Raw genomic sequence first — 23,450 nt, 5'->3', positions numbered from 1 at the left:
CACAGTACTATTAAAATTAAGATCAATATGTGTAAAAGGTGAAAAAAAATTATTGTTATTAAAACAATACATTTTAACCCATTAAAAGTTCCCAAGAGTACAAACACTAATAGACCCACAATGGGATGTGGTAGCCCTATCTATGTTTAACAATAATGTCCTTTGTTGTCTTGACACCAAGAGCTGTCAGTGGAAGGAGTTACCACAAGGGATGGTTTCTTCCCCTTTCTTGGAAGTTTTCAAACAGGCTAGGCTAAAAAGTCATCAGTTGGAAACAGCACAGCAAATCCTGCAGAGGGTTGGGCTTGATGACCTCTTGAGGTCCATTCCAACCCTGTTTCTAGGAATGCCATTTTTATGCATTCCGCAAATGTTTTTTTTTGTTTTCCTTGGTTATTATTTTTAATTCCCCGTTTCTTCCAGTCTAGACTCCTGGCAGGTGGAGAGCTAGGATAGCAATGAAATAATGATGGTAAATAATAATATGGTAATAATAATGGTTAACATGCAAACAATGCAGTACCATACATCTCAGAGGCAGAAATATGAAATATAAACTACACTCCCACTATATTATCAACCAATTTGTGGAGCCAACCTAATTTTTTCACAAATGGTTTATTTACAAGGGTCTTCAAACGTGGCAGCGTTAAGACTTGTGGACTTCAACTCCCAGAATTCCTAAGCTAACATGGGTGGAGGAGGAATTTTGGGAGTTGAAGTCCTCAAGTCTTAAATCTGTTAAGTTTGAAGACCCCTGATTTACAATGATGGTTCAAAATAAGTGAGAGGAAAAAAGTTTGCACGTGAAGCACTTACAGTCCTTTGCATCATTAGCCGGTTTAAGCGTCGCGCGCACACAACCACATGGCAGAATAAACACATTCTCCGCAGCTTTTCCTCCTACGCCGTTTGCGTAACACCGATCGGGCCGTAACGCCAGCAAACCTCGCCGTTTGCGGCAAGAGCGTTACGGAACATCTTTTTCTCCGCCGTAATGCGCATTGCTACTGAGGGTGGAGTCGGAGTAGCTCCGCCCCTACATGGAACCAAGCTCCACCCACCCCCGCGGCCACCACGGAGTTTGCGCACAAGCGGCCTCTAAGCAGCGGTGGCGACGGTGGCCAAAAAAAGCGAAGGCGCTTCCCGGGCGCGCGCTGAGGAGGAGGAGGAGCCTGATTGGTTCCCGTCGGCCGTGACGCGGGAGCTTGGCTCGGCCGACCAAGAGGCGCTCTTCTCGGCCTCGGGTGCTACGCGAGGCCCCGGTTTGCGGCCCAGACGGAAGGGTAAGAAGAAAAACCACTCTTGCGATGGGGAAGGGCTGGAGGCCGTTTTAACCGAGTCCTGCTGTCAGGAGACTCGCCCTGAATGTTAAAAAAAGGAAGAGGGAAGAACGGAGGGGATTATTCGCAGGTGTGTTGCAGCCCCTCGTGACGGGAATCCTTCCCTCCTCAGAAGTAAGACCTGGTTTTTGCTCCCCAGTTTGGTCCTCCCGGCGACCCAGCGCGTTCCTGAGCGTATGCAGAGAGCCGTCTGTGACAGCCCGCCCCCCACTCCATCATCGACAACGGGGTGTGTGTGTGTGTGTGTAAGACCCCTGACTTTTTTAGAGGGCTGATTTTTAGGAATCTGGGTTAAAAGAAAAAGGGGGAGACTGGATTTATAGTATATTTATTTTTAATTTTTATAAAATTCATGTATTTTTCCTGGCATTGATTGCTAAATCTCTCTCTCTCTCTCTCTCTCTCTCTCTCTCACACACACACACACACACACACACACACAAACAAACAAACACAGGTTCATACTGGTAGATCTTTCCTCCTATCTGGGCTAAAATAAAAGGGAAAAAAATCCAGGTTTCTAGTATATTTATTTTTAATTTTGATTAAATTATGTATTTTTCCTGACATTGATGGCCAAATGACACACACACACACACACACACACACACACACACACACAATGAAGGTTCAAACTGGCAGCTCTTTCCCTCTTGTCTGGGCTTAAAAAAAATCCAGGTTTTGAGTTCATTTATTATTAATTTTGATAAAAAATGTATGTATTTATTTTTCCTGGCATTGCTGTGCTGGCCAATTCTCTCTCTCCCCCCCCCTCCTCCCTCTCAGACAGACAGACAGATTCAAACTGGCAGCTCTTTCCCTCCCTCCTGTCACTATGAACGAATGAGATCCTAACCTTTCGGCTCAACCATAAGCGCCTCCAATCATTTAATTTTAAATTTGGGGCTTCAGGAAACGGGGACTTGGGATGGCGGGGGGTGGGGGCTTTTCAGAGAGAGTCCCAGGTTCAAATCCACCTTTGAAGTAAACAAATTGGGTCCGGTTGCACTAAGCAAGTGGGATGTATACAGGCGTGGGATTCTACCGGTTCTGTCCGGCTCTACAGAACTGGTAGCTCTGAAGAGCAGCAGACATAGAAGCGGTTCTATGTTTGCTGCTGTTTTGGCCCACCCATCTGCCCAGGCTCTTATCTGATTTTTATTTCCTGCTTTTTCAACCTCAGTTGCTTTGCGCTTGAAAAAGCAGGAAAATAGTGCTTTCTGCAATAATGCATGCTGCACGCCCATGCATAGCGCTGCTCAGCTGTCCAGGCAACAAACTGATAAACTTCCACACGAGCGCGCAAAACGTAAATCACCAAACCAGTAGTTACACCGGTTGGATCCCACCGCTGGATGTGTATGAAGAACAAATCAAGCTAATTTCCCTGCAAGGCTACCTTGCTGCAAAATCTTGGTTGCTTTGATCCATCCAGGAAGATCCTTTTAAAAGAACCTGAGCTAGGGGCTTCGGTACGTCCTACAGGAAAAGGAATCCATTTAAAATATTCCAAAATTATAATTGCTTGGAGAGAGTCAGCAACCCAGGGAGGGAGAGAGAGGCGGGGATGGGTGGGAGGAAGGAAAGAAGGATGGGTGGGTGGAAGGATGGATGGATGGGGTCTCCTTGGTGCTGTATGTGCTAGGTGATATTCTTGCAGACATTTCATGAACCAACTAGGTAACATTTCCTAGCGCTAGAAGGGAGTGAACTTTGTGGAGAAGGAGGAGGAGACAATGACAATTGTGGGGTCCTTGGTGCTCTCTGAGCTTGGTGGTTTTCTTGTCGAAGTTTTATGACCAAACTAGGTAACATCATCAGTGCTAGAGTAGAGCGGGATTTGCTGTCATTGTGTATTTATATTCTAGAGCTTGCCTTGTTAGTGTTGATGGGAATGGTGGTGGTGGTTCTTTGGTTGGGCTGTTAACTTCCTTGGCAGTTCCTTGATTGGGGTTTTGTTTGCTATTTGACTGTTAGTCTAGCTGGGTATTAATCCCTGCTCATCTGGGTGTTGATTGTTGTGGAGGTGTTTTGGTCTTTTTGTTCCTTTTCGGCTTGTCAGTTGTCTCTTTTAAATAGTATGTTCGTGGTTGTGTTGTCTGTATGGCCAGTTCCTCAAATAGGTAGTTGGTATGAAGTTAAATATTTCCTTTTTTTGTATTGTATTTTGTATCTGTTGCAATTTGGGGTGGGGAAAAAATTCTTTGGGTTTTTTTTGTCCTGAATTTATCTAACCCATGCCTATTTTGAATGTTTTTAATTATATGTAAATAAAGAAAGGTATATATTTCAATTCTGTATCACATTCTATGTGGTATAGATGAATTTAATATGGTTGATCAAGTAAGAATACAGCTTAGTGCTACTGATGTTTTGCTAATGAGAAAATGACATCTTTTCTGTAGCATAGATTTTAAAATGTCTTGTAATGTTCTGAGATAGTTTCAGAAATTTACATGATGTTTAAATAAGCCAGCTGGGTGATGTTGGGCCGATTTCTCAACCCAGTTCACGTCACAGGTTTCTTATGGGGAAAATAGGAGAAAGGAATGTTATTTATCACAATAATAAAAGCAGGAAATAGATAAAATAAATAAAAATAAAATAAGTAATGTATGTAAGCAGACACTATCCCCCTCTATGGTTCTTTTGAATGTTTTTTTTTCTATTTTCTGTTAAACTTGTTAAGATAAAATATTTAAATGAAAGTATAAAAAAGAATGTGCTGTATATATACACAAAATACAAACCCCTTTTTTTCTGTTTCTTGGTTTTGAACAGGAAAAAAAATGTCCCTCTATGATGATCTGGGAGTAGAAACCAGTGATTCCAAAACAGAAGGCTGGTCCAAAAATTTCAAACTTCTGCAATCTCAGCTGCAAGTGAAAAAAGCTGCTCTAACTCAAGCAAAGGTACGGTAAAAGTCTGCAGAAAAATGCTTATTTTTTGTTTGTTTGTTTGTTTTAATTGTCAACTTCCCAGGGAGCATCACTGCTAAATAAAATGCTTCGTTTAGCAGATAGCTTTGATTAAGGCACTAAGCTAGAAATCAGGAAAGTGTGAGTTCAAGTTCTGCCTTAAGCATGAAAAGCAACTGGGTGACTTTGGGTCAGTCACCAGGAGACGGTGAGTTCTAGTCCCACCTTAGGCATGAAAGCTGGCTGGGTGACTTTGGGCCAGTCACCAAGAGACAGTGAGTTCAAGTCCTGCCTTAATATGAAAACCCAATTGGGTAACTTTGGCCCAATCACCAGGAGACAGTGAGTTCTAGTCCCACTTTAGGCATGAAAGCTGGCTGGCTGACTTTGGGCCAGTAGCTCTCTCTCAGCCCAACCCACCTCGCAGGGTTGTTGTAGGAAAAATAGGAGGAGGACGACATGTTGGATATATTTGCTGCCATGAGTTATTTGTATTAAATAATAAAAGTGGGACACAAATTAATAATACTTCTCATAGATGTTACTTCCAATACTGATTGATAAAAAATAAACTTTCCAGGATTTTTTGGAAGGGGTTCTTATTTGACCCTTTAAGCTCTAGGCACATAGGTCATTTAGAATCACATCATGAAAGACTTTTAACCATCTATGTAAGCAATGGTGGGATTTGGTTTTATTTTAAATTTAAAAATAATGGAACAAGAAAAAATGGGAAGGCCTTCATTGGAGCAGTTTTTTTTTTCTCAGGAATTCCAGTATATTCCAATTGTAGAAGTTTATGAGGTTATTTTTTTCTCAAATGTACAGCCATTTTATGTAAACTCCGGTCTTTCTGTGTTAGGTATCATTGAATTCGTTCATATATCTAAATAGAATATGTTGTATAGTAGCTGGAACAAGATTTCACTTACTTAAGGGGAAAGGATGATTAAATTAAATATTTAAGAGATTATCTTGTCATGTATAGGATTGTATCATGTATCAGTAGGATTCTACTGATGTATCTTTAAATTAAAATATATTGATACACCTTTTGCGATCAAGCTTTTATTTAAATATCATTGTGAATGAACTCAATTTACATGCAATCAAATTGCCTTTTTCTGGTGGCAGTTACTTAGAAGCATGCGTTGTCCTCTTGATGTTTCAATAGTAGAACCTTTGGACTACATTTCCCATCTCCAATGTCTGCCAAATGGGGAAGATAGAAATTATAATTGAAGCTATCAATCCTGTTCTATTCTATTCTATTCTATTCTATTCTATTCTATTCTATTCTATTCTATTCTATTCCCTTTCCTGTTATTCTCTTCTCTGTCTGTGTGATTTTGTGTGCCTGCCTGCCTATCTATCCTATCTATCTATCTATCTATCTATCTATCTATCTATCTATCATGCAATATTGCAGGCTGACTCTGCCCACGGCCAGGAGTTCGATCCTGACCATCTCATCTCAAGGTTGACTCAGCCTTATATCCTTGAAAGGTCGGTAAAATGAAGACCCAGATTGTTGAGGCAATAAGCTGACATTTGTAAACTACTCAGAAAGCGTTGTAAAACATTGTGAAGCGGTATATAAGTCTAAGTGCTATTTCTAAATGCCATTGCTATCTATATCATATTATCTATCTATTAAATTGCCCTTTATAATCTCAGGTTGTGTTGAGAGGAACAAAACGCGGGTCATAGAATAAAATTCTTGGAAGCCCTCTGAAACGCGTGTTTTATTTTGGGGGGGCATTTCATTTTAGAGCCAGAGGTCAAAACAAAGCACAGTCCTTGCTCCTGTCATCGACCTGAAACGAGGCAGCGCTTCGGATGAGCGCCAGATAGCAGACACCCCACCCCACGTGGCAGCTGGCTTAAAGGTGAGATGGGGCTTATAAAATGGGCCACGCAGTATCCTGACCAAGAGGTTGTCAGCCCTTTGAAGGCAGCCTTCCTCTGGAGAAAAATATCTCCCACCAGGACCAGCTAGGGCAGTGTTTCCCAATCTTGGCGACTTCAAGGTGTGTTCAACATCCAGAATTCCACAGAATTGTGGGAGTTGAAGTCCACACACATCAATTGTGAAGTCCACACATTCTGGGATCCTCGTCTGCCCATTGCCAGGAGTTTGTTCCTGACTGTCTCAAAGTTGACTCAGCCTTCCTCCCTTCTGAGGTCGATAAGATGAAGACCCAGATGGTTGAGGGCAATATGACATTGTAAACTGCTCAGAGAGTGCTGTAAGCAACAACTGAATGAAAAACTGCTGGTGACCTTCTACCGATAGAGAGTATTTTAACTTACTGCGTCTCTGTATGGTTTGCTAATCGCACAGTGGCAGATAGGACAGCGCTCCACAGGGTTAACGTCATTGCCCAGAGGATCATTGGTTGCCCTCTCTCCTCTTCAGAAGAGCTTTATAGCTCCCACTGCCTTAAGAAAGTTCAAAACATTCTCAAAGATCCATCTCATCCTGGGCACCCCTTTTTTTGAACTACTACTATCTGGCGGATGGTACAGAATAATAAAAACAAGGACAAATAGGCTAAAAAAACAGCTTCTATTCCAGGGCAGTAGCTCTGTTGAATTCTACTGCATAGTGCAATATTCATGCGATATCAGGGGTTTTCAATTCAATGTATAGAATGTGAAGGATGCGTGTTTGTGTTTATTTTCATATAATGTACACCGAAGATGGTATTTAATTTCGTCGTACGAGGTGCAATGACAATAAAGTAAACTAAACTAAAGCAACGGCCCCCAACCTTTCGGGCACCAGGGATTGGAGAGAGGTTTTATGGCAGACCAGAGAGGACAGAGTTTCGTGTGCTGTCTGCGTCCCACGGATGGAGCTTTGCTTGCTTGCATGGCCCAGTTTCGAGCATGCTGTGGCCCAATGACGACCCACAGAGCAGGTGTCCGGAACCCCCTCTATAAAGCACTGTGGAGTGATATATAAATCTAGGGGCTATTGGTATTGCTGTTGATCCTGGCCTTCCCTAATAGCTTAAAGGCCTGGCTGTGCCAGTTTGGCTTGGGGCTTTAATGCAGGGGCTTCATGCTGAGGGGTGGTTGATTGGTTAACAACAGATCCCACCCTCTTGCCCTCCCATCATATTCCCTCTCCATCCCTTCCCCTCCCCATCTTTTTAGCTGGCTTGATTTTATAGCATTTTATTTACATTATTATAAATTATGCATAATTATCTTTTTATGTTGCCCATATTTACCATTGCGGCAAGATGGGAAGCTAATACATTTTATAATTAAACTAGCAGGGCACCCGTGCTTCGCTACGAAACTATGTGGTCGGGCTTAGTTTTTGAGGAGGGAAATAAGGGTGGGGAACTTCTGCCTCTGCCTTACCAGCATCCCTCGATATTCATCTGGCTAGCGTCCTGTCAGTGTGTGAGAGAGTGGAGGGCTGTTTGGAAACTGAAAGAGTATTTGCTGTGTGAGCAAGAAGGAGACAGCAAGGAGCCTGGGCGTGGCTTAGCTCAACTGCAGTTGGAACAGATTTTTTTTTTCAGGTGGGGACGGGGAGTAGAACTCCTTAGCATCAGAGCGTGTTAATAATAATATAGGAAATACTCTAAATACTCTGATGGTCATTTTAAAAAAACCTTTCTTAATGAGCCCCTAGAAACCAAGAGGAACATATATGCCAAATTTCAAGGTTTTTTTACATACATATATATATACATACATATATATATAAAATATATATATTCAAGGTACCCATATAATAAATATGGGCACCTTGAAATGAATCCCGAAAAATAAATTAGCAAGTGCCATGAAGATGAGGAACTGTCTCCTCAAAAGCAGGATGTCAACCCTGAAGCTGATCTGGCCGCAGCCGTTTTGATGCTTCAGTGTTGCCACACTGGAGCTGAGGGATAGGGAGGGGGGATTAGAGATAGCTGGAGTTGTGTAGTCAAAACAAAATACTTTTCCCCGGGAACCAAGGACGTTCTCATGTCTGGCCAGAAGAAGGAGGAGTGATGTTATCAGACCAGCAGATGCTGCAGTAATTGGGCCATGTGACTGTTTGAGGGAAAAACTTTTACTTTTATTTAGGTGAAAACCAAGGGGCCTCCCAGAGTTGACTTTCACCAGCTATGTGCCAATTTGATTTTTCCAGTAAAGCTATTCTTTGAGGAATCTACCTGCCTCGGGAGTCTTCCTTGCAGTGGATTTATTACTTGGAACCCTGATACTATTTTAGTATTAAAGTACTTTAGTATTAAGTATTAGGACTATTTTAAAATAAAACAGCTGGCTTGAACTAGACAGTTCTGGCATTGGTGCACAGTCTTTTCACTTGAGCACCGTTTCCATCTCATTCTGGCAAATAAACAGAGCATCTCCTTTTAGGCAAGAATTGCATTGGATAATTTTTGTTGTTATGTCTTTCCATGTTTCATCCCAGGATCCTGTCCCCAGTGGATTTTCAGCGGGGGATGTATTGATCCCTTTAGCGGATGAGTATGATCCAATGTTCCCGAACGATTACGAGAAAGTTGTGAAACGCCAGCGAGAAGAACGGCAAAGGCAACGCGAGCTGGAGAGGCAGAAAGAGATTGAAGAAAGGGAGAAGTGAGTGGTTGGTTCTGTCAGTGTGTTGACTTGAATTGTATTTGCACAATATTGGAAAAATGAGGGACCTCCTACAGATGAAAGCATAATTTTAAAAAGTATTAGACCGTGTGGAAATGTTTAATAGTTAAGGATAAAGAGGATACAGGATACTTTTTAACATGGGATTTGTTTTACAAATGGTTAGATCAGGGGTCTTCAAACTTGACAGCTTTAAAGACTTGTGGGCTTCATCTCCCAGAATTCCTCCTCCAGTCATGTTAGCTCGGGAATTCTGGGAGTTGAAGTCCGCAAGTCTTAAACTTGCCAAGTTTGAAGACCCTTGGGTTAGAATAGTAGAAATTAGAAGTTGGAAGAATACTAGTATATACAAGTAAATCTTGTTATTATTATTGATATTATGTATAGGTAAATTGACCCAGACAATACACTTTATTAAGCACTCATGAATGTTGAAGAAAAATGTACAAATAAAATTATTTTTTTTAAAAAAAGTAATCACTTGGCAACAGCTGACTCTACTTTATGGCGATGATCCCCTTTAGCAACTTTCTGATAAGCCGAGTCAGCAGGGAAGCCAGAGTCACTTGATAGTCATGTGACTAACTTAATAACGCCAGCGATTCACTTAACAACTGTGGCAAGAAAGATCATAAAATGGGGCAAAATTCAGTGGAAATTTTGGGCTTAGTTGTAAGTTGAGATTTTGCCTATACGCGCGTATAAGCAGAATCAAATTTTGTATATAAAATCCTTTTTATGAATTGGAACTGTATTTTATCTGATTTTTATGAATGGCTAGTGCAAATAGGCTATTCCTCAGAAACTTTTGAAACACATTGGAATAAACAGTTTAAATGTAGATAGTGGAAACGAAAAGAATTAAGGGCAGAGTTCACTAAGAATTTAGCCAATGTTTGGATTTATTCTATCCAGATTTCCTTTGGGGACAATTGTCATCTTATTTTCTGTTTCCATTTCAAGGAGGCGCAAAGACAGACACGAGGCAAGTGGGTTTTCCAGACGGCCGGATCCAGATTCGGATGAAGATGAAGATTACGAGAGGGAGAGGCGGAAACGAAGTGAGAAACTCTCTTAGTTACCAAGGGCATGCATGAATCAAACTCTCTTGTCTCACGTAACCCGTGGGTGTCTGGTAGCATCTTCTCTAAACAATAAATTTTATTTAAAAGGTTTTCGTGAGCTGCAACATACTTTGCAGAAGATGTCTGCGTTTTAATAAAAAAAAATCTTAGAAAATGTACTACCAGGCTCCTCCTGATTTTGGGCCACCATAGATTGTCTTCCTAAATTTTCTCAAGTGGAGATAGATGAGATCTCCCCTTTTACTGTGGACTTCTAACCCATCTACATCCACTTGAAGCAGCAGAGGCCCATCAAGCTAGTACCTCTCCTTCCTGGCCTGATTTTTATTTGGTGCCTTCTCATTTATGGAAGGTTTTGTCTGACTACATCAGCAGCACTGCAGTGCACCAGCTTATGGATACAATAGAAACCCAGAAAAGCTGGCTTCCCTACTCCGCTCAAATCAGGGATGGTCAAGCACAAAGGATCAGGAGCATTGGCAAGGTGGCAGCGTAGAAGATTTGATTTAGCCAATCTTATACACTAGAATCTGGTTAACTAAAGTTCCACTCTGAATTGGTGCCAGATAAGGGTTAGCAGAATTCATGAAGGACCAGAGTCGGATTGTTTGTGGCAACCCAAGGACTCTAAGCTCATGACTTGTTTAACTCTGTCCCCACCAACTCTGCCTGCTCTTCTCTTACATCGCTAACCCGTTCCAAAAATTGTGTTCTTTTTCAGCCCAAAGCTTAATGGCCCATTTATGGCTACCATGAGAAACAGCTATGATTCACAGCAGGGTGAACCCTGGAGATTGTCAATCATCTCAGGGGCCTGCTTGGGAATTGGTCATAGACCCATTAATTTTTTTGAGTGATCTAAGTGTCTATGGAAGAAGTTCTCATTATTCTAACTACCTAGATTTTTAATGCAGCAAGCTTTGCAGCACAAAAAACCCAAACAAACCACAACCAAGAATTGTGGCCTTTAAAAAAAAAAACTTTATTGAATATACAACTAAAATAATGAACAAACACATACACAACATAGAAAAAAAGTGGGAAAAAACCCACAGAAAATAAACAAAAACAAGCAATTCCGTTATCGACAGTTTGTGGTTCCTTATTTGTTATCATTATTGGTGTCATATTTACGAATAAGTCTTAATGCGAGTATGTACCTACCTCCTTTACAATTTAATAATATTTACTAATATATTCTCTATCTTTGTTCTATCCAGTTATACCAACATTCCCAGCTTTTGTAATATTCTGATGATTCTTTATCCTTAAGTGCTAGGGTCAATTTATCCATCTCTGCACAGGTTGCTATTTTCCGAATAATCATTTCCTCTATTGGAATGTCAGCTTGTTTCCACAGTGTTGGAAACAAGAATTCTGGCCTTTTAAAGATGAATACATTTATGATGCAATAGCTTTCATAGACTAATTTTATTTTACTTCTCCTTTTTCTTATACAGGTATGGGAGGAGCTGCCATTGCGCCACCTACTTCTTTGGTTGAGAAGGACAAAGAACGTACGTACGCATGTAGATAAATTTTTCTTTAAATTGCAGGTAGTCCTCGACTTAGGACCGTATCAGCCTAGAGTCACCTCACAGTGAGATGGGCAGCAAACAAACATAAATAAATAAATGGACCCTGGAATTTCCAGCGTAAATCTTTATGGTCATAAGTCGAGGCACTTACATCACTGGACCCATTTTATGACTTTTTTTGTGACATTAAGGAAACACTATGGTTGTTATAAGCAAATCCATGTATTTGCTATGAGACTTTTTTTGCTAGGAACCAGAAACTTTGGGGGTGGGGGGTTGGAAATTAACTGTCTAAAGATAAGCCAGTTGCCAAGTGTCCAGAATGTGGTTGTGTGACCCTTGAGATACGTGCAGCCATTGGAACTCTCGAACCAGGTCATAAATAGCTTTTGATGAGTCCATTGTAGCCGTTCAGTCGCTAAGCAAGAACTACCTGTCGTCATTCTGGTTTTAAGGATCCAGTTCCAAAATCATGCAATTGCTTTGGACATCTGCCATGGGTCGATTAATTGGCATCCAGCAATGCGAAGAAGCAAATTGCAATGTTTCATAAATTCATAGTTTTATTTAACTGTGGGAACGCTTGAAAGGGATCCTGAGTTCCGAAGTACTCTGGGGTTAATAATTCTCAGACTGAAAAGCAGGCGTGAAACATGCCTACAGATTTGATCGTTGGAAGGACACGAAGGGATGCAGGAATGAGGTAGTGGGATCCTGAAGTCAATTTTAACTGCTGTCTTGCGTTTTATAGCTCTTGAGAGCTGCTTTGTTAGCTTGCAAAGAGTGTGTTAGCCATAAATTAGACAAGAGACAGAAGGAAAGGAAAAGAAAGAAAGGAAAAGAGAAAGAAGGAAGGAAAAAAAAGAAAGAAAAAGAAAGATAGAAAGCAGCTGTGACTAAAGGGATTCTGTCCAATAGGGCAGTGTTGGAGGCCCTTAAAATAAACCTGCTATTTACCAGGGAAAGGGAGGGAGGGAGGAAGAGAGAGAAAGGAAGGAGGGAAAGTAGGTAGGTAGATGTTGTGACTGATTAGATAAAGGGATTCCATCTCATAAATAGGGCAATGATGAAGGCCCTTAAAATAAACCTATATTTTTGTAGAAGAGAATAGAATTCTTTATTGGTCAAATGTGATTGGACACACAAGGAATTTGTCTTCGGTGCATAAGCTCTCAGTACACATTAAAAAAAAATACATTCATCAAGAATCATAAAAAACAGCACTTAGTGATAGTCACAGGATACTAAATAAGCTAAAATCATACTAGGAAACTAAATAAGAACAATATAAATTGTAAAGATATTTGCAAGGTCAAATAAAGCATCGGAATCGATGTTTAGAGATTTTTGCCTTGATGATGATAAAACGTCCCGTCTTCTTTTCCACAGCTTTGTCCCCCTACGAGGAAGAGTCAAGGCCTCGTGGTTCATCATCCAAGGCTGCCATTCCTCCCCCGATGTACGATGAGCCTGAGAGACCTCGTTCCCCAACCGGGCCCAGCAATTCCTTCCTCGCAAACATGGGGTGAGCCTCGGGCAAACTTCCCGCAAAAGACCACTAGGGGGCAGTAGTGAAACGCACTAGGAATTGAGAATATTTTACCAGAGGTCGGGATTCTGGGCATCAGGGCGGTTGTGTGAATTTAAAAAGTTCAGGAACACTTTCTGCTAACCGGGGCTTGGCCTGCTGCTCTCCGAGGTACTGTCCTGGGGCAAGCGATTGGACTGAGATCCCTAAGATTGTTGATGCAACTAATTGCTACTCTCAAGCCATTAAAATGTGGTGATGCAGTTAGCTCACAGATTGGTCTTATTTGCCCTCATTTCACTCGAGACCCTGGCTAATTCTGGAGGATGCACTGAGTCCAGAGATGGAAATTGCATCTGGGCTCTTGTAAAGGAGGAAAGGGAGAATAGCAACACAATGAAGAAGAGATTTTAAACGTTTTAAATCAAAGTTTACCCTTGGCAAGCAAACCCTTTAAAAGGTCCCCAAAGGAGATCACACGATGTAGGGACACAACAACCATTTTATATAGAGAGATACAGATATAGTCAGTTGCCAAGCAGCTGAATTTTGATCATGTGACCGGGGGGCTGCTGCAACAGTTTTTAAAACACCCATAAGTCCCTTCTTCCAGTCGCCATTGCAACTTTTTATTTATTTATTTTATTTATTTATTTGTCAATCACTTACAAGAAAATAGGTATAAGTATAAACATGAGTAAGACAGGAAATAGATATGAATAAATGGGGACAATAGGACAGGGACGGTAGGCATGACTTTGCCCTTATGTATGCCCCTTATAGACCTCTTAGGAATGGGGTGAGGTCAATTGTGGATAGTTTGAGGTTAAAGGAGTGGGGGGGTTAGAGGATGTAACAGCAGAGTCAGGTAGTGCATTCCAGGCATTGACCACTCTGTTGCTGAAGTCGTACTTCCTGCAATCGAGTTTGGAGCGGTTTACATTTAGTTTATATCTGTTGTGCGCTCTAGTGGTGGTGGTGTTAAAAGCTGAGATAACTTGGAACAGTCACTAGAATAACAGAATTGGAAATGACCTTGGAGGTCTTCTAGTTCCAACCCGCTGCTCAAGCAGGAGACCGTATACAATGTCAGGTACTTGTTTGTCCAAACTCTTCTTAAAAACTTCCAGTGTTGGAGCACCCACAACTTCTGAAGGCAAGCAGCAAGCAGGTTGATTGTTCTCCCTGCCCGAGAAGTTTCTCCTTAGCTCTAGGTTGCTTCTCCCCTTGGTGAGTTTCCATTCACCAAACGAACTGTTGCAAGTCGGGGACTCCGCTGCCCTTCAGAGAGCCCTCCAACCACGCCCGCGGGGCTTGACCTCCCACGGGCTCAGCTCATTCTCCCTTCTTGTCTCCAGAGGCACGGTGGCGCACAAGATCATGCAGAAGTATGGCTTCAGAGAAGGGCAGGGCTTGGGGAAGCACGAACAGGGCCTGAGCACCGCCCTGTCGGTAGAGAAGACCAGCAAGAGGGGAGGCAAAATCATCGTTGGAGACGCTGCCGATAAAGGTAAGTTGGAGAGGCCTAGTGGGGTGAAGTGGGAGAGAGGTATCCAAGGTGACCTTTTAACTACCACGTCTCCAGGGAAGGCGGTTGCTATAGGGCAGGGGTGTCGTCAAACTCAGTTTTATCGAGGGCCGCATCAGGGCTGCGGTTGACCTGCAAAGGGGTTGGGGGGCAGGGGAAAACAACTGGGTGGGTATAGCCAGCTTGATGCCACTTACCAAACTGCTGGCATGTTTCCTCTTTTCATTGGGTAGACCGGGCCAAAACCACGCTGGCCCCAATGTGTCCTCTTCACAATGGGTAGACCAGGCCAAAGCAATGTGGGCTGGCCTCTTTAACACTTTCCAGAATGGCCTTGAGTTTGACACTCTTGCTATAGGGATAACACACAGAGTGCTGGACCAATCTTGGCCGTTTTAACTATTAAAGGCTCCATGGTTCCTTCGATCGGTCTTAAACATTCACTTCGTGTCCTCATGTAACTGTCCTGACCAAGGCTTCCCGAGACCGTAATTAAGCACACGCACGGTTAAAACAACTCTTGTTTTACTTCAGCGTTGGGAATCACGTTCGTTCCCAGCCTGTAATGAGTCCCAAACAGTCCCTTCGAGATAAGCACTCACCTTTTGCTCCTTTGAATTGCTGCCAACAGCTAGGGGACCAAATGAATTATAAAAAACCAACCAAAGTACAAAGAACTTCAAGGATTAATCCGAAGAGTGATCGATGTTGCTTCCTACAAAGCTTTCTTCACCTTTGCACTTCCTTTATCACTTAGGGGAAGGGCAATCACCTCCAAGCCTTACTCCCGAATCGCCCCTTTTGTCTCAGCTGCTCTCGCCTTCTGGCAGCTCTGCGCATACGCGCACTGGGAACAGGCTCCCCTTGTTCCTCTGCCTCGCTGCTGCCAAGCTCCGAAGGCTACACTCCACTCCCAGACGGTCCTGGCCCCATCTCTGTATCGGACTGTCCAATTCCGCTGCTGTCTACACAGGCTGCCGGTGAACCACAACAGTAACAGGTTTCAGCAAGCTTGATCTGCTGAAGCCTTTTTTGTGAGTTGTGTTAATTGAAAGTTTGGCCTGTGAGTGAAATTATAATCCTTTCCCTTTGGCCCCTCTGGAAGTTGTAAATCTTTGTCTTGACAATCCAGAAGGCTCCTAGCTTCACCGCATGGAAAGAAAGTTGTCGGGCTTTTGTGCCTGACAAGAGGGCGACAGCGGTAAAATTGGGAGCGATTCCCTCCTTCCTTTTAAACAGATGAACAATTTCTTTCTGCAGTTCCTGCTTTTATGTAAGGAGGAAGCCTCGGCTCAGGAACTCTGGTTATTTACGATGGCTTTTCAGTGCTGCTAAGCTCTAACATCTGCTAGTTAGGTTATATCATTTCAGCTTGATGTATCAAATCGTATATTTTCCCAACTCGGAAGGACATCGGGGATTATCAGAAACAGCTGGGTTTTTTAAAATCTGGATTCTGCCCTGCATTAAGTGCTGATATTAATTCCCTGGAAGGAAAATGTCAGATAAAATGCAGACAATTCATTGTCAAAGTGATGTTAAATGGGATTTTTAAATAACTTTGCCATTATCTATATATATATATAAAAGCAAAATACCATTCATGCATTATCACAAAATCTCCACAATTGTAAAGCCTACAAACTTGAAGTGTGACACGTATGTTCCTCTTGGCTTCTAGGGGCTCACTAAGAAAGGATTTTTTGAAATGACCATCAGAGCATTAGTATTTCCTATATTATTATTATTATTATTATTAACACGCTCTGATACTAAGGAGTTCTACTCCCCCTCCCCACCTGAAAAGAAATCTCTTCCAAATGCAAAACACAAGCAGAGCAGAGGAGTTTTAGCTTCAGTTTTAGTTTCACAGCAGCAAGCAGCTTTAGTACAGAACAGTTGAGCTATGCCACACGCAGGCTTCTTGCTGTCTCCTTCTTGCTCACCCAGCAAATACTGGTTCAGTTTCCAAACAGCCCTCAACTCTCACACACACTGACTGGATGCTAGCCAGATGAATACCAGTGGATGCTGATAGGCAGATGCAAAAATAAATTCCCTTATTTTCGTCCCCCCAAAACTAAGCCCGATCACATAGTTTCGTACTGAAGCACGAGTATCCAGCTAATAGTTAAATATAACAAAGTTTGTGCAAGCTTTTGTTTTGTAATAAAATGAACAGCAAAGACCCTGTACTTACTTTGGTTGTTCATTGGTGAGGGGGAGTTCTGCACAAAATTGGTTTTAGAATGTCTTAAATCATTTTTAATCTTTTTTTTATTAGTTTATAGTATAAAATACAAACGCAAATAGTAGGACACAGAGGGAAGGGGAAGAGAGAGGAGAAAAAGAAAAAAAAAGCCATTGAGTTCTGGCTCCCTCTGTTGCAGTAAAATAAGGCATTAACATTGAACCTCAACTTTTAACTTTTCCATAATAGTATAAACTAGCCATTTCTATAACAACAAATCAATCTAATCAGTCAACCCCAAAATCAGAGTTTTATTTATTTGTACCTCAAGAACAAAAGTCCAGTATTATAACTAATCTGAAGAATCTAGCAATTTGTGCTAGATTTCTTTGGAATCACCAATGACCTCTGATTATCAGCCTTTGATAATCTAGTACTATACAGTGTTTATCAATCTTTGTGACTTTAAGATGTGTGGACTTCAACTCCAATTATGGGAGTTGAAGTCCACACACCTTGAGAAATATTACATTTAATATAAAACCATTACCGCTTTCTTTTCTTTTTTTTCCTCTTCGGGATAGGAGATCCCTCGAAGAAATCGGATTCAAACCCTTTAACAGAAATATTGAAATGCCCAACCAAAGTTGTCTTATTGCGGGTAAGTTTCCCCTGTTTTGGTTCATCAGCCATCGTGAATTGTTGGTTTTCAAGGTTTGGGTTGGCATTAAGCCTGGAGTTTTTGAAGAAGAGATTGGACAGTCATTTATCTGAATTCGTATAGGGCAGGGTCGTCAAAGTCTATTTCATTGAGAGCCGCATCAGGGTTGTGTTTGACCTCGGAGGACTGGGGGGATAGCTGGCATGGGGGTGGCCAGCTCAACATCACTTGTGTCAGGGGTGGGGGCACCTGTGGTAGCTAAGTGCTAAGGCAGGACTTCCCTGAGACCCTCTCTCACTCTCATCTTCTTTCCTGTCATGCCCCTGTGGGAATTTGACTCAGAGAGGGGAGCCGAACAGCTGACAGGGAGTGGGAATGTGGCTCCGTTGGCTGTGGAAGAAACTGGGGAAGGGCAAAGTCCGACTGGGCAGAGCAGGAGAGGGGGAGAGCAAGGGAGAGGGAGTTCAGAGGAAGACCCAGGCCCACCCCCTCTTCATCGTAGGGCACTCAGGGAGGGACAGAGAAGGGAGCAACATGAGTTGCATGGCTTATGGGGGAGGAAAGGGCCCTGATTCCCTTCATTAGCTGCAGCTGGGAACAGAGTGTATAAAAGAGGAAGCTTCGCACAGCAGGATGTGTCATCGTCATGGCTTATCTGTGTTCCTGGCGTCTTCCCAACTGTTTAAAGGCCTGGGAGAGTTTTTCTCCAGCCGAAGGTAACCTGGACATTGGGGACAAAGATGGAGATAATAAAGGGATCCTTATTGCTTATTTGGCTGTGTACCATGCCTCGGATCATCACACTTCCTTTTTTTCTTTTTACGTCCCCTTCCATTCTCCTTTCTTCTTCCTTCCCATCTTCCCATCTTGTTCTTTGCCTTTCTCCTTTCTTGTCCCTTCTTGCATGCTCAAATGCAAAAGGGGAAACATTTCTCCTTTTGTTTCCTTTTTAGTTTGTTTCGATAGTCCTCTGCCAGCGAAAATGGCAGGAGGCCACTGTGGCCGAAAACGGGGCACGGAAGGGCTGTTTGTGGCTCCCTGTGCTCCGTTTTCGCTAGCAGAGGCAGCGTGGGCCGGTCCTTTGCTGTTTCTAAGCACCCTGTGGGCTGAATCTGGCCCTCTGGCCTTGAGTTTGACATCCCTGGTATAGGATTTCCTGCTTGAGCAAAGGGTTGGACTAGAATACCTCCAAGGTCCCTTCTGACTCTGTTATTCTGATATTTTTAGTTTCGATTAGCTGGACGAAGTGACATTAAAATGATCAGAAAGATAAAAAGGACATGACTACGGATATTCCATGATGGCAAATATGTATATTTATTCTCTGAAGCTCCCAAGAGAGTCTCTGATTTCAGTGGAATAGAAATGCGTTTAGTAAATAGACATTAGTCAGAAAAAAATCTCTCCGCATTTAAAGGAAAAGTTTTTAAGTCCAGGAGTAAAAAAACAAAATTTGCATTTCAAACGTAGAGTCTTTTGTTGTTGTTGTTGTTGCAGAATATGGTTGGAGCTGGGGAGGTTGACGAAGACCTTGAAGGCGAAACAAAAGAAGAATGTGAAAAATATGGCAAAGTTGGGAAGTGTGTGATTTTTGAGGTACTGACTGACATCCATTTCACCCACATTTCTTTTTTAAAAAGCAGATTTAAAATATCATCATCCTCTTTCTGAACGAAACTGAGTGTTTACTGGCCGGATGCCCTCCCTGTCGCCAATGCAGGCTTTTTCTCAGCAGATATATTCTCATTGTGTCCAGAGAAAGTAATATCTGCCTCTACCTAGGATCGAACTCATAACCTTCTGCTAGTGAGGCAAGAGCTCCACCTCTAGGCCACCACACCACTCCAGATTTAAAATATCTACATGCAAAAATATATTTAAAAGCAGATTTAAGATATCATCATCCTCTTTTAACGACCCCATAATCCCTTGCGGGGTGGAATCTGGGCAACTGAATGGAACTGAGTGTTTACTGGCCAGATGCCCTCCCTGTCACCAATGCAGAGTTTTTCTCAGCAGATATACTCTCATTGTGTCCAGAGAAAGTAATATCTGCCTCTACCTAGGATCGAACTCACAGCCTCCTGATTGTGAGGCGAAAGCACTACCGCTAGGCCACCACACCACTCCAGATTTAAAATATCTACATGCAAAAATATATTTAAAAGCAGTTCTTCGATGGAGGTTACAAAAATTGGGACATATGGACTGGAAAGAGGAAATCCCTAGAAATAGATTCCAAGCTAGCACACCTGCGTAACGGCTTTATTTGGTTGTTTTATCTGGAAGATTTTTTATATGGCCACCTCCCTTGACACGTTTCTGCCGCTCTTGGAAAACACAATAGCGAGTGAATGAACTTGGCATCTGGTTCAGTGAGGCGAGAACCGTCAACCTTGTGGAGAACAGCAGATGGGCAAAACCCACCTGGATGATGTAGCCTTGAAGATAATCCCGCCTCCACAATTTTCAGTATTTGCATCACCCTGCAGCCTTTTATCTCAACCGATGAGCTCCCTGATGAGGGATAACTGTCCATCATGACTGCTCGGGAACCAGAATGGGACAGTTCGCCACAGGCAACTCCCCAAGGCCAAGCTGCTGCAGGACAATTCAACAGTTCAATTTAATCCTTTAAAACAAAATTTTAAAAACTACTCTTAATTTTTGTCATTCACATTTCTTTTTGTCCTTCCTCTGGCATCCTCTCTTTAATGATTCTATCTCTCCCCTCCCCCGTTTCTTCGATATTACCGTAACTCTTGCCCTGCGATGAGTTGTCCCATGGCTACCGTATTTCTCAGAAAATAAGCCTTAGCATGATTTTTCAGGATGCTCGTAATATAAGCCCTGTGTCAGGATTCCAGCAATCGCCCTAATTAAATCATGATTCTCGAGCCAAACTTCAAAAAAACTTCAAAGGATTTATTAGAGGAGACATACTGGCACTGTTTCCCTCTTCCTCCCTGTGTGTGTCATAAATCACATTCTCCAATTGAGCACGTTCACCCACTGGGTGTCATCATTCACGTTCTCCAATTAAATATATTCACATTCAAAAGCTCTGGTAGTTTAGCTAGAATCTTTTAAAGGTAAGAGTTGGAATGTACTTTCGGTTTCAAACTGCTGCACTGCTCTTCCCAGATTTCCTCCCCCCCGTCCCCACGCCCCATTTTTTTTAATGGCAATGACTAAAACCGGCATAGGAATGTTTTACGAGTTGACGCCCTATCCCGAAAATAAGCCTCCGGTAAAATCATCAGCCAGATGGATGCATTTGCCATATTCCCCCCGCATAATAAAACCTAACCAGAAATAAGCTCTAATGAGTCTTTTAGAGCAAAAATTTATATAAGACCTGCTCTTATTTCTGGAGAAATAATGGTAATTGGTTGCAGCGAGTTGGCCGTAGCAAGTGGACTGCAGCAAGTTGTCCCAGACCGTCAGGGACAACACACAAAAGAAAAGCGGTTATCGCAAAAGCCTAGACTATAAAACATGTATACAAAATAGAGAAGGTGTATTTCATACTTGGCAACTTTAAGGGGAGTGAACGTCAGTTTCCAGAATTCTTCGGCCAGCATGCTGGGAGTTGAAGTCCACTCCCTTTAAAATAGCCAAATTTGAAAAGCGCTCCTCTAGAGCTGCACCGTATTATATTTATACTGTGCTGTAAAGGCCCTGATCTTTGCTGTTTTTTTTTTGATTCAAGATTCCTGGTGCTCCTGATGATGAAGCCGTGAGAATATTTTTGGAATTTGAAAGAGTGGAATCTGCAATTAAAGGTAAAGAATCACGTCATCACTACTTCCTGTAAATTTCGAAACCTGTACAGGTAATTGTTCGGCTTACAACAGTTCCTTTAGGGAACCGTTGAAAGTTACAACGGCACTGAAAAGAGCGGCATATGACTGTTTTTTGCAGTGACGACCCCATGATCAAAATTCAAATCCTTGGCAACTGGTTCATACTTACGATCATTGCTGTGTCCCGGGGTCACGTGACTCCCTTTTGCGACCTGACGAGCAAAACCTGATTCACTTAGCAACCGGCTTACTAACTTATCAACCGGGTTACTAACTTATCAACCGCAGCGATTCACTTAACAACGGTGGCAAGAAAGGTCGTAACATGGGGCAAAACTCATTTAACAAACATCCCACTTAACAGAAATTTCGGACTCAATTGCGGTCGCAAGTAGAGAACGACCTGTATTTGATTGCACAAATGGGAGCAGACATGGATATATACCCAGTGTGATGATCCCAGGCGTGGCACAAAGGCAACCCAGTCAGATAATCAGTAGGAATCCCTTTATTAGCTCCAACCTTGCATCCAATGTCCTGGTTACCTTCTGGTCTGGTGAAAAACTCTCTCAGGAACAGCCTTTGGCTGCAGAGAATCAAGTCCAAAACGTGGCCAACAAAAACAGTAACTATAAGTCCAATCAAGGCAAAATGAAGTAATTAGTCCGGCAGGGCAAGAGAAGGAATTCCAGATGTGGTTGTACGGTAGGAATTCAACACGATTGGGAGGATGCTAGGAACACAGATAAGCAAAGTTAATACAAGATTAACTCACGTTTGTTCCCAGGAGAGCCAGGACTCAGCTTACATCTCTTTTAAACTCTCATTCCCAGGTGTGGCTAATGAAGGGAATCAGGGCCCTTTCCTCCCCCGTAAGCCATGCAACCCACGTTGCTCTCTTCTCCGTTCCTCCCTGCATGCCCTAGGATGAAGAGAGGGTGGGCCTGGGTCTTCCTTTGAATTCTCTCTCCCTTACACTACCTCTCCCCTGCTCTGCCCAGGTGGACTTTGCCCTTCCCCAGTTTCCTCCACAGCCAACGGAGCCACACTCCCACCCCCTGTCAGCTGTTCGTCCTCGGATTCAGACTCCGATAGGGGCACGACACCCACTGCTTTTGTATAGGAAGCCTCCAGTTGTAGCTAGTTTTTTATGTTCTTCTCTGATTAACCTGGCTTGCTTGATGTTAATCTCTCCTCCCGTCCCGTCAGCCCAATGCTCCTGTTTCATCCTTCCTGAAACCTTGGCAGCCCTCGACTTATCATCGCAATTGAGACCAAAACATCCATCATAAATCATGTCGGTCTTAAGTTGTAGTCTTACCCAGCTTAAAAGCGTCTCTGGTGAGAAAAATTGGCCTGCTGGGGAATTCTGGGGGTTGAAGTCCACCCATCTGAAGGCTGCCAATATTGAGAAACCCCTTGTTACCCCCTGCCTCCCCATTTTGACCCAGTTGGATATTCCGCTTACCGTAATTTAAAAACTGTAAATTTAAATTTAATTTAAAAACTGTAAAAACTAAAAACCTCCCCGTGTTTCCTTACCTGAGAATGTGGCTAATTTCCTATTTTGCCTGGGTTTCAGCGGTGGTTGACCTGAATGGAAGATACTTCGGAGGACGGGTGGTCAAGGCCTGTTTCTACAACCTGGATAAATTCCGAGTCTTGGACCTCGCGGAACAAGTCTGATTCTCGTTTCGTCAAACTGGGACACGTCACCATCTGGTGATCTCAAAGAGTTTTCACCTGCATGTGGAGAGCATAGAGGAAAGAGGCGATGTGACGTCTTTTCCGACAAACTGGAACTAATCCTTGATCGGCCTTGATCGGCTTATTCCTTGCAATGGACAGATTTTATTTGTATTTTTATTGTAGTATAAAATTCCTTAAAAGATGCCTGGTTTATTTGATTTGATTCGATTTGATTTTTTCCTTTTAAGAGTCCAGCCTCTGCCTCTTGACTGCTCCACAACGCTCTTTTGATTTGCTGATGGTAAATCTGGATATCTTTCTGGGGTTTTTGTTTTTTTTTCCTTTCTCATCCTCTGCTTTGATTCCCTCACTCAATGCCTGATTTAATGGCCAGCCACAATTTACTTGGTAACCGTGATTTGCCGTTAAACCAGTAGAGAAAATGCAATTTGTTGCTAAATCAGAAATGGTAGAACATTGAAAATACCGAAAACAGGAAGGAGACAACTAATAGTTTGAGCTAATTCAGAAGGT

General features: G+C 42.5%; 1 protein-coding gene and 1 long non-coding RNA gene across 3 annotated transcripts; one reads left to right on the top strand and one right to left on the bottom strand.

Annotated features, from left to right (window-relative positions):
* Positions 1-1,091: 1,091 nt before the first annotated feature.
* On the top strand, positions 1,092-23,118 carry RBM17 (RNA binding motif protein 17). Of its 2 annotated transcripts, none has more exons than XM_087935331.1 (12): positions 1,092-1,457; positions 4,125-4,255; positions 6,034-6,150; positions 8,703-8,869; positions 9,854-9,951; positions 11,436-11,492; positions 12,903-13,038; positions 14,400-14,551; positions 17,345-17,421; positions 18,919-19,017; positions 21,134-21,206; positions 22,810-23,118. In XM_087935331.1, the coding sequence occupies exons 2-12, from the start codon at positions 4,133-4,135 to the stop codon at positions 22,911-22,913; spliced, it is 1,203 nt and encodes a 400-aa protein (XP_087791457.1). In that variant the 5' UTR covers positions 1,092-1,457; positions 4,125-4,132; the 3' UTR covers positions 22,914-23,118. The 2 variants fall into 2 exon arrangements, with proteins under 2 accessions (XP_087791457.1, XP_087791458.1); XM_087935332.1 differs by having other exon boundaries at positions 1,110-1,287; positions 4,127-4,255.
* On the bottom strand, positions 18,715-22,898 carry LOC148125683 (uncharacterized). The gene is made up of 4 exons (XR_015743948.1): positions 22,770-22,898; positions 21,397-22,149; positions 19,849-20,053; positions 18,715-18,951 (listed from the first exon to the last, which is right to left on the bottom strand). It is a non-coding gene; the product is annotated as an uncharacterized LOC148125683 (long non-coding RNA).
* Positions 23,119-23,450: the final 332 nt, after the last annotated feature.

The sequence above is a fragment of the Pseudonaja textilis genome, chromosome 5 (assembly GCF_049901715.1).
Source record: "Pseudonaja textilis isolate UNSWEBS1 chromosome 5, rPseTex1.2, whole genome shotgun sequence".
Classification (NCBI taxonomy): Eukaryota; Metazoa; Chordata; class Lepidosauria; order Squamata; family Elapidae; genus Pseudonaja; species Pseudonaja textilis.
The sequence above is the reverse complement of the archived record's forward strand: the minus strand, read 5'-3'. Positions and strand labels throughout refer to the sequence as shown.

What these genes read in the sequence shown, in the direction of transcription:
- RBM17 (XM_087935331.1), top strand. Translation starts at nt 4,133, where the DNA reads ATGTCCCTCTATGATGATCTGGGAGTAGAAACCAGTGATTCCAAAACA. An exon ending in CTGCTCTAACTCAAGCAAAG is followed by an intron (nt 4,256 to 6,033) that starts GTACGGTAAAAG and finishes ATTTCATTTTAG; the next exon opens with AGCCAGAGGTCAAAACAAAG. An exon ending in TGGAGACGCTGCCGATAAAG is followed by an intron (nt 14,552 to 17,344) that starts GTAAGTTGGAGA and finishes TCTTCGGGATAG; the next exon opens with GAGATCCCTCGAAGAAATCG.